Consider the following 19,240-nt stretch of genomic DNA (forward strand, 5'->3'; position numbering starts at 1 on the left):
GAGATGATGCTTTAACTCAGGTCAGTTAAACTTTTTCTGTAAAGGGCCAGACAGTATGTATTTTAGGCACTGTGAGCCATTCAGTCTCTGTCATAACTACTCAACTTTGCCATTGAGGTACAAAAGTGACCAGACAATAAATGAATGAGTACAGCTCTGTTCCAATAAACTTTATTTATGTACAATGAAATTTGAATTTCATATAATATTCATGTGTCATAAAATATTAGTCTTTTTCCCCAAACCATTTAGCTGATAGGTCACACAAAAACAAGATGTGGGCCAGATTTGGCCCAGGGGTCATAGTTTGCTGACTCCAGTTTTAACTGAAAAGTTAAATATTAACAAAATAATATAAATACAGTTAACCCCTGGACCACATGGCGACTAGAAGCACCAACTCCCCACCCACACACTTGAAAATTCATGTATAACTTTGTGTGTGTGTGTGCATGTGTTTCTTTTTTAAATTTTATTAGGTATTAAATTTATTGGGGTGACACTGGTTAGTAAAATTATATAGGATTCAAGTGTACAATTCTGTAATGCATCATCTATGTATTACATTTTGTGTTCACCACCCAGAGTCAGTTCTAACATCACCCTTTTGACTCCCTAAAAATTTAGTTGTCCCTCAGTATCCATTGGGGATTAATTCCAGCACCCTCAACAGACACCAAAATCTGTGGATACTCAAGTCCCCCATATAAACTGGCATAGATCAAGTCGTCCCTCAGCATCAGCAGAAACCCAGCTGTGGATCGAAAACAGTGTAAGTATTTACTGAAAAAAATCCACATGAAGGGGACCTGCGCAATTCAAACCTATGTTGTTCATGCGTCAACTGTATAACATACTATTATTTAAACATAAATATTTTAAGTAATGAATTTCAAATAATTCATGTATTATTTTTGTAATTTATACATATCGGTATTTAGAATTACAGTACCTTTTCTCTGATACCACTTTTAACTTGCTCATCTTGAGTTACTTCATTTCACCATTGCAGATAATCTAAAAAAAAAAAAGTAGTATTAAACACAGAATTCTGTTTTCCAAATGTTCGATGTCATAAAGGTTATACAAACTGGAAGTTTTTATTATGGGTAACACAAGATAACACTGGAAACCAAAGGAGAGTGCTAGAATTTTATGTGTTTCTGGCAAGTCACTTCAATGTGCAATATGTGTCTATTACCTAAAATCAACCAGTAAAATGTTATCAAATTCTGGAGCTACAAAAATATAAAAACCTAGTATAATACAATTTATGATCTAGTGTTAAGATTTCTTTTGAGACAGTTCAAATTATCCTTCCTGTTCTAATATGCCTCCTTAAAATAGTTAAACCAACCGCAGCGCCCTGTGATTAGTGGACTTATTGTTCACCATTCACACAGTAGTCAAATAGTGGTAAATATGTATGATTATGTCTTTATGAGAACTCTTTTAATTAATAAAAAAATATTTAGACAGAGTAAAAACCTTCTATAACATCATCGCATTTAATGTACTTAATATCTTCCTTCTATAAACATAGATTTCATCTTTACAAAGTACATACTATACATTTTAAAACCTTAAATCTTGATTCACAAAATTTTATCATTTTTCAGATTTATTTTGCAACTCTTCACCCAAAAGAACTCTGGGGATCTTTTAATTTTACACATCAATGCTTACTGAAGCAGAATTTTGTGTCATCACTGAAATGTAAAGACATGACTGCGAATTCAACAAATTAATCACCTATTTATGCTATATTTAGTAATGCTACATTTAAATGAAAACAAACATGCAAAAGAACAGACATCAAACTATTCATCATAATATATTTAGAAGATATAGATATTCTGGATATTTTTTTTCAATGACAAAGAATTTTTCCTTCAACAAAACACATGATTTTTTTCATTTTTATTAACTCAGTTATAAAAGGAAACAGACATTTAAAATTAGGTATAAAAATTAGGTAAAAAAATTATACCATGGACTACTTTTAAAGTGGATAAGAAACTTAAAAATTGCTATTCTTTCTTTCAATTGACTTTATTTTTATTTTTTTCTAATTGGGGGATATTGGGGAGCAGTGTGTTTCTCCAGGGCCCATCAGCTCCAAGTCGTTGTCCTTCAATCTAGTTGTGGAGGGCGCAGCTCAGCTCCAAGTCTAGTCGTCGTTTCCAATCTTTAGTTGCAGGGGGCGCAGCCCACCATCCCAAGCAGGAATTGAACTGGCAAGCTTGTTGTTGAGAGCTCACGCTCTAACCAACTGAGCAGTCCCTTCAATCTAGTTGAGTAAAGCGCAGCTCACTGGCCCATGTGGGAATTGAACCCGCAACCCTGTTTTTAAGAGCCCATGCTCTAACCAAGTGAGCCATCCAGCCGCCCCAATTGACTTTTTTTTTAAGTAACTACAAATCAAAGTAACTTTTCCAATTTCAAATTAAGAGTCACTATGTATTCAAAAAGGGGAAAAAAATCCTATGTGTCTTCAGAAGTGCTGTTGTTGTCATAAATAGAAGTTAAGTTACTTCTACTTGTTGAGTGGTATAACTTCCTCTAAACTACATTAGCAGCACATCCCATGAAAAGTGTACTGGAAATTTTGAGTTGCAAAGGTTAACGCTGGGTAATTACATCATAGCCAATTCTATTTCAATAGTTAAGAAATGATTCAAACTTCCAGTTCAGAAGAAAATAATAGTTTAACTACAGGCATTTCTCTCCTCTCCCTCCCAGGACTAGATTAAAATAGACAGTAGAGAAATAAAGTTATGTTGGAGTCCACAGTGACAAAAAGCAAAACTAAAGGGGAGGAGGGCACTCTGCCCAGAAATCAGAAAACTCAAAACTAGGGGAATTGGAAATGCCAAGAACAACAGAGGAAGAGACTGTTAAACAGCTAACTAAAATTTGGTAATTGCAAATAACTTATCTCAATATCCCCATGCCTTACCATTGTGGAAAATGTTCATCCGTCATAGAGCACTGGGTAAATAATCTTCACTAGAGAAATCAACAACCTCAAAAATTTCTGCTTTCTGGGACTTAAGATCTCCTCAAGAAAAAAGTCAATTCTCATCCCCATTATCCTAGGGCTAAGCCAGTGTGTCCCTTACAGTCACTTTTTATTGCTGAAGCCTGAGACCAGAGTGCCTCAGGGTAAACAAAACCCTTCTTTTTGCTGTGAACGTTTGTTTGTCACATGAAAAGAGCAGGCACCTAAAAGCAGAAATGCTGCACTTCACCAAGTTTGTGGCTTTGCCAACCAAGTGTGGCAAAGCAAGAAATAAGTTCAAAGTATGTAAGGGAGTATATAATAACTAAATAGCAGATCATGGAATTTAGATATAATCTACTCATTCCTATTTATTGGGTCATTTTCATCGCCATAAAATCATGTTGTTATTTCTGTGTCTTTGGGGGTGGAAAGCTTTCTTGTTCCCATTTCCCGAATCCAGCCACTGTCCCATTTCTCCCCTCCTAAAAGCAAAGAGTTATTTATATGCACTGTCAACAAGTCCACTCTTCTCATTCTCTCTTAAGCATATCCCAGTCAGGTTTGCCCCACACCAGTCCATCAACGCTGCTCCTGTCAGCCACCAGTGACCTCCACGTTACTGCATCCGATTGTCAATTCTCATTCTTCATCTTTCTGGTCCTATCAGCAGCACATGATATAGCTGATCATTCCCTCTTGTTAGCAATGCTTCCTTCATTTAGCCATACTCTTGTTTTCTGCCTACCCCATTGCCACTTCTAAGCTTCTTTTACTGGAATGCCTAGGGCTCAGTTCTTTCTTGTCTAGTCTCTTACTTGGTGACCTCATCCAGTCTCTTAACTATTCAACATCTCCACTTGGATCTCTAATAATATTAGAAACTCAGCATACCCAAAACTGATCTCCTGACCTTCCCTTTCCTTTCAGGCGTGCTCTAACCTCAGCTTTTCCCAACAGTAATTAAAGATAATTCTCTCTCTCAAGTGCTCAGTCAAAAACCTTTATTTCCTCCTGTCTCATACGCCACATCCAACCCATCAGGAAGTCTTGATAATTCTACTTTCAAAATATATCCATAACCTGATCACTTTCACTAGTCTATTTCCATAGTCAGGCCAAGGAACTAACTTCTCTTTTCTACCTTTGGCCCCCTACAGTCTATTCTCAACACACCATCCTGCTTGATCCTTTTATAACCTGGGAGAGGCCAGGGAGGGGAAGAAGAAAGAGTAGAAAAGAAACAAAGGAAAAACAAACACCTTAGGCTGATCTTGTCACCACTCTTCTCAAAGCCCTGCAAGCTGCCTATTTCCACAGCATTAGGTACACACCCCAGCCCTTCCCTCCCTGACGTCATCTCCTACCCATAACTCTCCCTGCTAAGGCTGCTATGAATGCAGTGGCTGGGCCTCCTTGCTTTCCTCCAACATGCCTCACTCTCACCTTTGTGCCTTTGTCCATGTTCTTTTGCCAGATATTCCAATGACCTACCAGGTACTCCCAAACTCCCTTTGCTCAACCATCCTATTTAATATTGTGGACCACCTCCAAGACCCTACCATACCCATTGCCTGAATCTACTTTGTCTTCTTCCATAGCACTTACCACCCTCTAATACAGGATGATTGAAAAATAACTGAATATTTTCAAAATTGTGCTACTCACTAACTGATTACATGTTAACAGGTGTCCAAACCAATTTTTGAAGAAATGATCAATTTAGTTTATAACCTTACAAATGGACCATATATAACCCATCACCCCACATACATCAATCCTGTAATCAAATTCATCCCAGACCCTTACAGGCTTATCACCATCGATGACTACAAAAGTAACCTTAATGGGTACCTTCATTTCCTCAAGGTTTTGAGGAAAAAGTGGTAGCAGCTCAAATTTCCTGATATATCCACACGCGAAGTCACATGGTTTAATAGCTAATATCTCTAGGTGATCACTCTGACCCTTTTAAATCACCTTGTAAACCAATTGATTTAAACATGTGTATTGTTTATTATCTATCTCTCTCCACTAGAATTAAAGCTCCAAGAGGGCAGAAATCTTTATTTTGCTCACTAAATGCCTCCCAAGTACTATCCAACAGTGCCAGCACATTGCAGGTGCTAAATAAATCTTTGAATGAGCAAACAGATGCTTTAAAGATAAGACACGTTTTGACAAAAATTTTACTACACACGAGTAAGAAAGTCTTCATTTTTAAAAATTCCTCAATATGGTAGATATGGTACACTGATACAATCCCAATTTCCCTCTAGTGTGTCTTCCCATATTACAGGAGTTTGAGAACTTAAAAAAAAAAATGTATTTCCCAGATGCCCACAGTGGGGGCTCCAAATATGATTTCAATCCACCAATTTCAATCTCATCATTTGTGAGAGATTTAGAGACTGAAAGTCAGGCAAAGGCCACCTGATTCCACGAGCAAGCATGACAGACACGTTTAGTTCTTCTGCAGCAGTGTATGCAGGGCTCCCAGGCTATGTAGTCCAGTCCAGGGTTTCTCAGCCTGGGGTCCACAAGCTGTTGCTAGAGCTCTTTCAGAGCTTACTGTTAAGGAGAGATTTGTTTTTAACTTTTGTGCACCAAGCAATGACAGCATTCACAGTACCCACTGATTTTGTCAGAAATGTGATAGAGCACAACGGGAGCGTGTGCGTTTGGTTGAAGTTGGCCTTGACATTTGAAGGCTTCATGGCACAGGGCAAGGATGAACATCATCAACCTCTCCCTTTCGAATTGCCTCCCTGACCTCTTATCCACTGCTCGCTGCCTTATAGCAGCAAACAAGCTTTGTAAATCTAATGAAAAGTTAAGAGGAAATTTTCATTTTAATTAAAAAATCTTTATCCCCAGTTGCCCTCAGTCCTCATGCTTTGCTGTTGGTGTGAACAGTTTAAAACCTGGACTAAATAAATTACAAAGGACCTATACTGTGAAATTTAGAGACTTTTTGTGATTTTCTCATTTAGTTATTCGTTATGCCCTTATGTCTTACATATTAACATTTGTGTTTTACAAATATGCTTGATAATCCACTGTGGCAAATTTTGAGGATAAGGTACAAGAGAAATGTCAGTGGACAATTGTGGTGAGATTAAGTAATGAGGAATTGTATATTGTGAGTCATTTCTCTAAACTAGTGCAACAAGGACACACACAAAACACCATCTGTACAATGAAAACTACTTATCAATGGGTTTACACATAGGCTGTCAATCCTAGTTGTCCTATTCCATTTTGTGTTGTCTGTGGAAAACAACTTCACAAGTGCAGCAATGGCTCCACCAATATTCAAAGGACACTTAACTACAAATTATAGCCAATTGACAAGTTAAAAGTACTACTGAATCTCAAAACAGACATAATAAAGCTTTTATTTTAAAAAATTACATACAATGAAAAGGCTGAGATAGCAAGTTACATAGTAGCAGAACTTACTGACCATAAAAGGGAAAGAAAGTCACCCAACTGCTGAGAACCCAATAAGGCCAGAATGCAAAATTATGCTGCATAAAATGCTTATGTGACATGCTGTAAGAGAAATTTTTAAAGTTCTACAGTAAGATAAAGCAACATGTTGACATGCTCCATGATGCTAAATAACTATGTAATAAACAGAAAAACAAGTTTTTTTCTATCCAGATTGACGAGTTCAATTGTAATATTTATAAGATTATATTCTATATATGTATTATATATTTATAAATATTGTAAGATTTGAAAAGCATGAAATCAAGAAAACATTTTTGCTACAGAATGCTGCCCAAAGCTACCACAGGGCAGGACATTTAATGCTGTGTCCTCCTATTTGAAACAAAAGGTCCGTCTTGGAGGAACTATGTTGGCATTTGTACTAACAAAGTCCCGTCAATAAAGATTTGCCACTCTTGTTTTAAAAACAAAAAAAAACAGACAAAGAAAACAAACAAAAATCCTGACTTTACAACACAGTGTTTTCTTCACAGAGAGGTACTAGTGTCAAAAGCTTTGGGAGAGGAAATGAAAAAAGTTCTATTTGAAGCTATAAAAAATGATCAACTTCATTAAACAAAAACCTGTTCATTCAAAAAAACCTGAACAGAGAATACATAAAACTGCTATGTGCAGAAATCCAGTGGCTTAGCAGAGTTCTCAACAGGTGTCAGAGCTGAAAGGTAAATTGCAGGAGTATTTTCACACAGTGAGTCAGGTTCTGCTAACTGCTAGGAGGATGAAAAATGGCTGCTGAAACCAGCCAACTTAGCAAGCACTTGTTATCACATGAAACAATTGAACAACTCTCTGCAAGGCCTTAAGAGAAAATATTTTGACTTCCAGTGACAAGATCCTTAGGAAAAAAATCATGTGACAAAAGGAAATCATAAAATGTTCCTACTGCTGCTTGGGCTCAAGAGCTAAAAAGGATATCTGCACGTCTCGAGTCTGCTAATCTAGAGGGTAAAAAATATAAAGCAAAATTAAGCAGTATTTTCCCTTCTTTTCACACAAGTGTAAAAATGAATGAGCAAGTCTTTCTCTGAATCTTCTGCTCAGGCTGAGAACTTGACTCTGAGGAGGAAGAATTTTATGTGCTTTCGTATGATTATGCACACAAGATGAGATTTACTGATTTGTCCCTAAAAAAGTTCTGGATTTCTGTGAAAGAGTAGTGTCCTGCAAATCACAGGAAAGTAATGAACATCTGGTTGCAAGTTTTCAACTTTTTATGTAAGGAATTTTTTTGTTGTTTAACAAGCATCAAGAGCAAGGAGGAAATCATCTCATGTCAGTTGAAAGAGAAATCTGTGAACGGTTATCTCAAGTTCATCAAAAGAAAGCAAAAATAAGTTTCATATGAAAGAGAAAATTTAATTATTTTTAGTTTTAAAAATAACAAATACATTGTATAAAACCTTTTAAAATATAAATTGGACTTCAAAATTTAACACTTTTCTGTATCAAAGGACATTATAAAGAAGTGAAAAGACAACCTGCAGAATAAGAGAAAATACTTGTAAATCATATATCTAATAAGGGTTTAATATTCAGAATATATACAGAACTCCTAATCTCAACAACCAAAAGACAACCCAACTTAAAAATGGGCAAAAGACTTGAAAAAACATTTCTCCAAAGATGTACAAATAGCGAATAAGCACACAAAAAGATGCTCAACATCACTAGTCGTTAGGGAAATGCAAATCAAAATCAAAATATTACCTCATACTTACTATGATGTGTATAATACAAAAAAAAACCAGTAAATAACAAGCATTGTCAAGAATGTGGATAAACTAAAACTCTCGTACGCTGATGACAGCAATGTAAAATGGTGCAACCACTGTGGAAAACAGTTTGGCAGTTCCTCAAAAAGCTAAACATAGAATTTCTATATGACCCAGCAATTCTACGGTTATATACCCCAAATGACTGAAAACAGGGACTCAAACATATAATTGTACATCAATGCTCATAGCAGCATTATTCACAATAGCCAAAAGGTAGAAACAACCCAAGTGTTCACTAACAGATAAATGGACAAACAATATGTGGTATATAGGTACAGTGGAATATTATTCTGCCATAAAAAGGAATGTTCATATACATGCTACAACATGAACAAATCTTGAAAACAATGTGCTAAGTGAAATAAGCCAGAAACAAAATAACAGATATTATGTGCTTTGCTTCCATTTATATGAAACGTCTAGACTAGGCAAATTCATAGAGATATAAAGTAGATAAGAGATTACCACAGGCTGAAGGTAAGGAGGAATGGGGAGTCATTGTTTAATGGTAATTACAGAGCTTCTATCAGGGGTGATGAAAAATTTTAGAAATACATAATGGTGATGGTTGTACAACATAGTGGATGTAACTAATGCCACTGAATTATGAACTTAAAAATGGTTCAAATGGCAAGTTTTATGCTAGATATATTTTACCACAATAAAAAATTACAAAAAAAAATTCTTACAATATTTATTTAAACTGTCTATCAAGCCTATCTTAAAAAAAAACTGAAGCCAGTTATTTAACAGAAATGTATTACCTTTACCATATGAGTACTTAAAATTCGTGAAAGAAAGTTAAACTAAGTTAATCACCTGTTTGTTTCTCAAATAAGGTTTATTAAAGTCTTTTTTGTTTGCTTTAAATAAAAATAAAACTACTTTTGCACATACCACATACACAAACCACACTTTATTACTATTTTTTATAGTAAAAATACGTGGTAAGATTCCTAGGCCTACTTGGATAAAGTAAAACATAAATAAGTGAATAAAGTAGGCAATTTAAGAAAAGGAAAACCTATTTTTTTCTATCTGCATAACTAACTCACATCAGAGTTTATATCCCTTGGTAGACTAATTAGATGGCCGAAAGAATCAGATGCACAGAAAAAATGTCATTCTCTATCAAAAGAGCATTAGCAATCATTACTGGGAGTACTGTATTATAAGACCTAAAATTTCAAGTGCTGCCCTGACAGCTTTGAGACTCACAGGGCCCCAAAGACCTAATGAAAGTTCTCCCTATCCTGCCATATGTGCGTCCAATGGGAAAGGCTCTTCATCCAGCTATTTCCACTATCAGCCAAACTAGTTGTATTCCATTCAGTCCTAAACCTAACTAGTTTCAGTCCCTCTCCAGCTCTCAGGATTATCCAAACAAACTAATCACATCCTCCCATAGTGAAGGGGTGGAGGGTGGTCGCTTCGTCCTTTTTTTACTACAAAGCCTGCCTCCCATCAACCCTGAGTCTGGTTCACTCTATTCCCAAGTGTAACCCCCATGTGGCATGCAGTATGTTCCTTTCCCAGGTTGTATATATACGACGAACAACGAACAAATTGCTGTCAATCTCATCTGACCAGTGTCAGATAGTACCCATCTCATACCATTTAGGACAAAAGATCCCTCCTTCACTGATGGATTAAATTGGAGGTGATAAGAACAATTATTATAACTAACCTTTCTGTCCAAACTAATATTACAGCTGTAGATGTTATAATTTTTATGGAGTTGTTCCCTGAGACCTTAACATTATGTCATGGATCCTCTAGGGTATAACGATTGAGAAAGGCTTATCTAGTCCCTCATAGACAGGGCTGGTGTAGACCGGAAAGGGTCCTGGTCCAGTGTGGTTCTATAGCTGGTAAGTACAGCAGGAGATTCGTCATCACCATAGCCTCCTGACCACAAGTTTCCTGACTTTAAAAGAGCAGTGTGTTCTAGCAATGAAGATCTAGGAGCAATTTTGCAATTACACAGGAGGCCTCTTAGTCATAAGAGGAGAAATACCTCCCTTTTTCTCTCAGTTCTATGCAGGTTTTGGAAGTTGTTCCTTGAAGCTCAACCTATAGTCTCTTTCTTTAGATCTCAGAACAATTCCGTAAACCACTTAATACCTGTGCCAGACACTGATTTATTGCCCCTCATCTCCACATTCACCTTTTGCCTGTTCTGTGAAAACTGATTTATGCCCTTTTATAATATCCATTTCTTTGACACCTGATATGATATTCAGCTTTGTCAAGAGGGCACTGGAAAGATATTGCAGGAGAAAAGGATTTTGCTTCTGGTTCCAGTGTGCTCACTTGGCTGCAGCAGACAGGGTTTCTCCAGGATCCACTTCTGCAACGAGGATAGCTTCTCCGGAAACAGGCTCCTGCAGCACGTGCAGCTTCTCCAACAGGAGGCTAGGCAGTTTTGTAGCACAGTGCCTCTGGTGAGACACCTCCCCATAAAGAGCTTTTCCTGGCACCCTAGATGGTGGATATCCAGCAAATTCTACTAATGCAACCCACAGCTACTTGCCTTGACCTTGTACTTTTCCAACAAGGTCTAAACCTCAATGGGGGAGGAGGAGTCAGTCTATCTCAGCCCTGGGAGTAGTAACTGCTCTTTGTATCAGCTATCCCTATATTCCTTAGTTATCTTTACTTCTTGCTGATAAATCCCTCATTGCTGCAATCCCGTTATAGTCAATAATTCTTTATATAAATCATTCTCTATTAAATTACTGTGTGGTTTCTATCCCCTGATTGGACCATACTGATACATCCCTACAATTCTCTAAGCTATTTACCGTATGGTAAATAAACCCTCTCTGCTTAAGGTATCTAAAGTAGATTTTGTTCTCTACAACGGAATCTTCACTGTCTTCTTTTTCAATAAAGAATTTTGTGGAGGGAAATCGTACAATATCCTCAGAGATTAGCTAAATCTGTGACATTATTTTTTTTTAACTAGGAAGGGATACCAATTATGCATAGCCAGGAACTTGCATAATTCAACCATTTCTAAATTAGGGTTAGGGACTTATGTCCTCTGATCTCAATGCCTACTTCCCATGATAGAATACTATACCCTTTTACACAAAAGCAAAACTTCTGATCTACCTGGGTCTTTGAGAGATGTATTCTGAGTTATTTATACAACAGAGGTTTAAGAAAAAGAAAGAAATCTGCACTAAAAATCTATGCTGTCACCTAAAAATCCACAGCATACATTACCAATGGGGGAGTCTATATGAGTTGACTTGTATATACTTAAAGATGATTTGTACTAAAATTAAATGTGGGAATTTGACCTTAGCAGAAAATTATATTAGCAAAATCAACTTCCTCAAGCTAGCCCACACATAAGGAAAGGCAAACAATTTTGTATACTCTAGCTCAGGAAAAGTACAAATTTTGGATTGTCTGAATTTTTTAGATTTTCCTCAACTAGTATTAGCTCCTGAGCCCAGGGAATCTAAAAACTGAAACCCTCAGTTCTCACTAGCTTAAGCCTTAAATCAAGCCCATGGGTCAAGTCAATAAGTATGCACATACACCAGGCATCATTATTTCTTTTTTTTCCCCCTTCTTCCACCTCCCCCCTTCTCTTCACCTCTCTTCGCCTCTTCCACCACTCCAGTGCAAGCCGGTGTTTCTCAGTCTAGTTGTATAGGACACAGCTCCCTGGCCCATGCTGGTATTATGAGCCTTGCTCTCCTCTGGCTAAGGCAGTCGGTCGTCAGTCAGCCGCTCACAGCAGCTCTTGCAGGCTGCCAGCCACTCACACTGGCCACCGGCCGCTCATGGCAGCACACCATAGCCCACGGCAGCTCACAACAGCTCACAGCAGCTCACAGCAGCCTCCAGCTGCTCACAGCAGCCCAGGTCCAGGGAGAGCTGTTGTTCACAATCTTAGCTGTAGAGGGCGCAACTCACTGGCCCATGTGGGAATCGAACCGGCGACCTCAGCGTTAGGAACAAGGCGCTCCAACCACCTGAGCCACCAGGCCAGTCCCAGGCATCATTATTTCATATACATAAGCTGCCCTAATTTTTACTCCACAAAGAAGCCCTAGAAGGAATTCTGACACACAGCCCCAAAGCTAAAGTTATATATTCTAAATATAAAAAGACTTCAAGTATACGTGTTTTTAAATTTATTTCAATTCAAACTGCTAAAAAAAATGCAAAGGAACATATACTGTTCACACTCCAAAGTCCCATCTAAATCTTTTAAATACAATCTGAGGAAAGATGATTCCCTTCTGACTTGCCTTGCTTAAACACCCTGGTCCAGTTCACATTCAACCAGAACAACTTCACTGTTTTACTCTCATCTGTTTACAAATGGGTCTCCATACAAAAAAGATATCATTACACAAAAAGCTTACACTCTAAAAGCATTTGAGAAACACTGCTCTAATCAACAATGATAAACTTTGCTATTAAATACTAGATATTCCTGTTGGAATGGGTGTGGGTAACTAGGGAAAGACCACAATTAAAGATCTGAGTAGCTGGTTCAGCCATGAGAGATGGAAAAACACCTACCTGGAAAATGCATCATCTTTCGTTGGCTTTCTCTATTGTTTCACCATCTGAAAGGAAGAAATTACTTTCCAAGAACATAAGGGAGCTACTACCCCTCACATCAGCTATGTCAATGTGATGGAAAATTGCAAACCCTAAGTATTTAGAAAGAAAAATCCCAAAGAATATGCCCATACCCTTGGCAACATTGTTAAAGAAAAAAATGAGAAACTTTGAGGGAAGGAGGTAAAGAGGAATAACATTCCCAACAACAGACAGATAGAGATTATTACCATTTAAACTAAGAGAGAAATACATACACTAAACATGGTCTGTGTTTATTAACCTACTCTAAATTACTATACTAAGGTAGACGTTTTCTTCTAGTTACCTTACTCATGACATTCAATGATTAATTTACATTTTAGCCCAATCTGCAAACAGGCAAATTTATTTCACATTTATTACTGTCATTAATTTTATCCAAAAATGCGGGTAAGAGTAAACCTACTAAAAGGCTATACAGTTTACATTTCCTCATCTTGCATCCTCATTAAAAACACAAGTTTGGATGATTCAGACTACTCCACAAAAGATGTTCTGGCATTTATAAAAGGTTTAATTAGTTCTGCTATGTGATGCTTTAATTATACTAAAAATAATAGGGTCATATTGTTGGGGGAGGGGTATCTCACTATACTTCAATTTAGTTTATCTAAAATAACTCTTCCCCAACTCAGATTCAAAATGACATTTTTATACTTAAACAAATGTCAGAATTCCTAAATATAGAAATATATAGGTGATAGATAAGATTAAACTCTTACCTTAAAACACACCTTTTCCTTGCCTCCAACCTATGACTCTGACTCATTAAAATGGTTTAAGTTTTGTTTGTTTGTTTGTTTTAAGGAAAGTACCACAGCCAAAGTCAACTCCTACTATACCAATAAAAATCAAAATACATAAGATATGAGGAACTCAGAAAGCTATAAGGCATGTAAAAAACAAATAGCAAAATGACAGAAGTTCCTCCTTATCAATAATAACTTTAAATGTAAAATAGATTAAACTCTCCGATCTAAAGGCAGAGATTAGCAGAATGAATTAAAAAAAAAAAAAAAAGAACATGATCCAAATATATGCTCTCTACAAGATTCACTTTATATACAAAGGCACAAAAAGGTTGAAAGTGAAAGGATGGAAAAAGATATTTCACACAAATAAATAAATAGTAACCAAAAGTGAGCAGGAGTGGCTATACTAATATCAGACAAAAATAAACTTTAGATCAAAAACAGTTACAATAGACAAAGGACACTATGTATTAATAAAAGATTCAAGAAAGCAAGAAGATATAACAATTATAAACATTCACACACATAACAGACCATCAAAGTACCTATATGAGGCAAAAGGTGACAGAATTAGGGGCGGCCAGATGGCTCAGTTGGTTAGAGCACGACCTCTGAACAATAGGGTTGTTGAATGGGCCAGTGAGCTGCGCCCTCCATAACTAGATTGAAGACAACCAGCTGCCCCTGAGCTTCTGGAGGGGCAGCCGGATGGCTCCGTTGGTTAGAGCGGGGACTCTCAATAACAAGGTCGCCGGTTCAATTCCCGCTATGGGATGTGTCCCCTGCAACTAAAGACTGAAAACGGCAACTGGACCTGCACCCGACTTGGAGCTCATGGGACCTGGAGAAACACACGGTTCCTCAATATTCCCCAATAAAATTTAAAACAAACAAATAAACAAATAAAAGAGACCAGTGACAATTAAAAAAAATTGACAGAATTAAAGGGAGAAATAGACAATTCTACACTAACAGTTAGAGGCTTCAATACCACATTCTCAATAATGGATAGAACAAACAGAAAGAAGGTAAGAAACAGAGGACTTAAACAACACAATAAACCCACTAGAGATAACAAACATATAGCGAACACTCTACCTAACAGCAGAATACACATTCTTCTCAAGTGCAGATGGGACATTCTCCAGCATAGACCATATATGTCAGGCCACAAATGAAGTCTCAATAGATTTAAAAAGATATAGATACCATACAAAGCAACTTCTCCATCCATAACAGGATAAAGGAAGATATGAAATACGAAAACTGGAAAATTCACAAATTTGTGGAAATTAAATAACACACTCTTAAACAATCAATGGGACAAAGTAGAAATCACAAGGGAAATTAGAAATACTTAAGAGACAAAAACACAACATACCAAAATTTACAGGACGCATAGAAAGCAGAGCTGATGGGGACATTCATAGCTATAAACACTTACATTAAGAAAGAAGAGATCTCAAATCAACAACCTAACTTGACATCTTAAGGAACTAGAAAAAGGAGAACTAAATCCAAAGCTAGCAGAAGTAATAAAAATTACGGCAGAGATAAATGAAATAGAGAATAGAAAATAGAGAAAAGCAATGAAACCAAAAGTTAGTTCTCTGAAAACATTAACAAAATTGACACAGCTTTAGCAGAGTAAGAAAAAAGAGAGAAGACTCAAAAGCTCTTTGGGGTGCTCAATAATTTTTTAAGAGTATAAAAGGGTCCTGAGACTAAAAGTTTTAAAACATCTCATTTAACAGAGTATTAATATCAGATCCCTGCAAACCAAGAACAAGAAGTGTATAAAATCATTAATTAAAAAAAAAACTTTACTAGGACAATTACGTGCAATCTGAAAAGGAACACAATGTTAAATCAAAACTAATCTCCTCTATGTAATATCAATAACGAAGAAAACAAAACAAAAAGAATGCTTAAAAGAAAATGATTTTGTATATCTTGGAATACATTATCTTGATCAGATAAACACGTATATACATACCCATCAATAGTTTGTTTAATAGATAATATTTTCATAGCAGCACATGACAAAGAAATGCAATCACATACTTAAAAACAAGGGATTAAAATAGCAGCCACCACCACCACGAGGGAGACAATCCAAGGTTATGCCAGAAGGGACAAACAGGGATACTTCAGCAGCTCTCCAGCAGCATCTCAGGACACCCTGCTCAGGGTCCAGCTGTTCTATTTAAAACTAAATTACATGCTTCCAAAGCAGGACAGTAAGACTAAGCTCTAACTGATCCCCAAAGGAGCAAATGGGTCTTAGTGGAATTAATCTGCACTACTAATGCTCCAAAGTCCTTCTTCAGCTTACTACATCCCTTGAAAGACTAAAGAAAAGCAGTGCTGTAATAATACTTACTGATCATTTACTACCATGTTTCCCTGAAAATAAGACCGGGTCTTATATTAATTTTTGCTCCAAAAGAGGCAGTAGGGCTTATGTTCAGGGGATGCCATCCTGAAAAATCATGCTAGGGATTATTTTCCGGTTAGGTCTCATTTTCGGGGAAACACATTATGTGCCAGGCTAAGCACTTTATGTGTATTAGCTCATTTAATGTTCAATATCATCTTAAGGGTATAACCACAATTATCCCATTTTTGGAATTGAGAAAAAATGATCAACAGAGGATGAATAACTTGCTTCTAAAGCAAAGCCAGTATTCAAACCCAGCCACTCTGGCTCTGAGGTCCAACCTCTTAGCCACTACACTACAGAATACAGGCAGTGTAACCAACAATAATATATAAAGTTTAAAATTCACTGCCCATTCCAAACAATTTCTTTTGTTTATACCAAGACCCATTGCCCAAAGGAAGCTCCAGCTTGCAGAGATCCTTCTGACAGGTTCATCCATTACTACCGTGTTTCCCTGAAAATAAGACCTAGCTGAACCATCAGCTCTCATGCAACTTTTGGAGCAAAAATATAAGACATGGTATTATGTTATGTTATATTATGTTATATAAAACCCAGTATTATATATATTATATTATATTATATTATATTATATTATGCCTGGTCTTATATTATAATAAGACCATGTCTTATATATGACCCAATCTTATATTAAAATAATACCGGGTCTTATATTAATTTTTGCTCCAAAAAACGTATTAGAGCTGATGGTCTGGCTAGGTCTTATTTTCAGGGATACAAGGTACTGATGCAACTTCCAGGTACTGATGCAACTTCCAGGTCCTGAGGGACTTCTAGCAAGAAAAGCGGGTTCTGGAAGGTAAATACTGAGGAGACTTTTTTTTTTTTTAACACCAAATTGTAGAATACAAATTAGATAATGTCACGATTTTTGGACCTCTTTCCCTCTGCTACTGGAGATAAAACATTTATGTAGGATTCAAGCCAGACTGTTCTAAAAAGAATGATGCTTCAAATCAATTGGAAAAACTTCATAAAAATTGCTTCTTCAAAAGCTTTAATTACATTAATACATTTAAATGTTTTGCAGTGTTGTCTAATTACAAGGTAACACTAACTCTACCCCCTTCATTGCAGAGTTCAGAGTGAGATGACAATTCTGAAAATGTGTCGAAGCAATTCAAGGCAGAGTGCTGAGGTCATTAAAAATGAACTTATAACTTCACTCTAGAGCTTAACTCAAGAAAAGTGGAATGGGAAACTGAGCAAGTCATATTACAACTCTGCTTAAGGATGAGAAAAAAGGAGTGAATAAGAAACCAGTAACTACGTCACAGTAATTACAGAGCACATGCTTATAGATCTTCCAGAGTTTGCTTTGGTTTTAACTTTTGGCACATGTTTTAAAATATGCACTATTTAAACTGCCTTGAATAAACGACTACTTTTTTGGTCTACTGAACTGAAAACATTCAACAATACAATTACAAAAATAACTTTCTGGTTTTCTCAGGGAAAAAGACAATTTATAGAAGAGGAATCCAGAGGTAAAAGAAAGTGACAGCTCAATTTACATGAAGATGACAACACAGACACAAAAGACAAATGAAAATGAGTAATCAAGAAGACTGTTAAAGTTCTTTCTAACCACAAATTGTCATGCATTATCAACACCGCTACAATTTTGAATACCTGAAGGGAAAAAAAAAACATCCACACAGAATTAATAATGCCAAAGCAAATTTCCTCTAAGTGTTAAAACGTATTAGATCATCAGCCTTGCTAGACCTTCAGGTACTTATGCAAGCTATCTGAAACGAGAAATGGGCTTGAAGTTCTCAATATTCACATCAATTATACTAGGATGTATTAAAACTCAATTCTGTAATGGGCCATGTTCGGGAAAGGTAACCAACCGATCCAAAAGTACATTCGTACTAACAAGGGTTCAACGACAAAAGGGAGTTGAGGGGGGTGGGGAGGCAAGCATGCCTTTGCGTAAGGCTTGCAGGAGTCCTTGAATTGAACACTTGTAATTAAGAACCCGCAACTCAGGAAGGAAGGCTGTACAAAAACTCTGCACTGTCATCTACAGCGACCTGATTCAAGTTCAAATCAAACACACGACGCGACAAGTTGTAAACAGAAAACACATTTCAGGCCAAACCGCCCATTGAGAGAAAGCAAACCTAGCCATCGGCGACGTCAAACCACACCCTTCCCACCTGGAAGCTCGGCGCCCCTATAGGGTGGGTGCTGGGCTGTGCACTGGGGTGGGTGGGGAAGCGGGCTGCGCGCCCACCCCCGGCCCGCAGCCCCCTCCGCTCTGCTCCGCGTTGCACCGCGGCTACGCGCGCTCGGGGCCCGAAGGTAAGGGCAGGGCACCGGGGCTGCGAGGCTCGGACACCGCGCCGAGGACCCTCCGCGGTGATGCGGGAGGAGGGCGACCGAGCGCTCGCGGGTGGAAGCGGGAAGGGGCGTTTTCCAAAGCCCCAGCCCATCAGGAGGTTTCCCTCCAGCCCAGGTCCACCCCTCCGAGACACGCGTTACACAACCTGTCAGGTGAGGAACGGAGAGGTCCCAGGGCGCAGGCTGGGGCGGGCCCGGAGTCACTCCTCTCCCGCTCGTCCTGCCCCCAGGACAGCGCGGCCGGGGGAGAGCAGAGGGGCACGGCGCGGGCGGGAAAGCCGCGGCGGAGGGCCGGCCGGCCAGGCGCGCGGACCGCGGCGGGGCGCTCACCCGCTCGGAGGAGGGCGCCGGCAGGGGCTGGACGGAGCCGCGCCACCCGGCTGGGCGCCGCCTGCTCTCTGAGCGCACCGCGGATTCCTCGCCTCCCGCAGCCTGGGTGTTTTCATACAAACTCCGGAGGCAGACACGGCGGAGGTGGGAGCGGCGGCGGCGGCGGCGGTGGCGGTGGCGGCGGTGGCGCTGGCGGCGCTGGCGGCGGCGGCGGCGGAACCTTTCGGCATCTCCAGCAACGTCAGCGCGGCGCCCCGCCCACCACACGCCTCGGCCAGCCTTCTCGCGCGCTCGCGCAGGGCTGGAGGCGGGGAGACGGGAACGCGCCTGCGCGCGTGCGGGGGGGTGGCGCGCACAGGTGAGAGGAAGGGGCACGCGCAGGGGTGGGGCCGGGAGCGCGCATGGGCAAGGAGGGAGCGCG

General features: G+C 38.7%; 1 protein-coding gene across 8 annotated transcripts in view; it reads right to left on the reverse strand.

The window, feature by feature from the left end:
• The window catches only part of AGTPBP1 (ATP/GTP binding carboxypeptidase 1), a 131,661-nt gene extending 112,715 nt beyond the window's left edge, over window positions 1–18,946 (reverse strand). For 7 of the 8 annotated variants that reach the window (XR_013994386.1, XR_013994387.1, XM_081065354.1 and 4 more), the window contains exons 1-2: window positions 18,820–18,946; window positions 953–1,017 (exon numbers count right to left, since the gene is read on the reverse strand). Coding sequence is in view for 6 of the 8 variants with exons in the window: in XM_081065354.1 (XP_080921480.1) it covers window positions 953–984 (32 nt within the window). In the remaining 2 variants the exon portion in view is untranslated. Of the gene's footprint in view, window positions 1–952; window positions 1,018–18,635; window positions 18,763–18,819 lie in introns of those variants that run through there. The other variant, XM_081065353.1, reaches the window with a different exon arrangement.
• Between the last annotated feature and the right edge of the window lie 294 nt (window positions 18,947–19,240).

The sequence above is a fragment of the Rhinolophus hipposideros genome (genome assembly GCF_964194185.1).
Source record: "Rhinolophus hipposideros genome assembly, chromosome: 11".
Lineage (NCBI taxonomy): Eukaryota > Metazoa > Chordata > Mammalia > Chiroptera > Rhinolophidae > Rhinolophus > Rhinolophus hipposideros.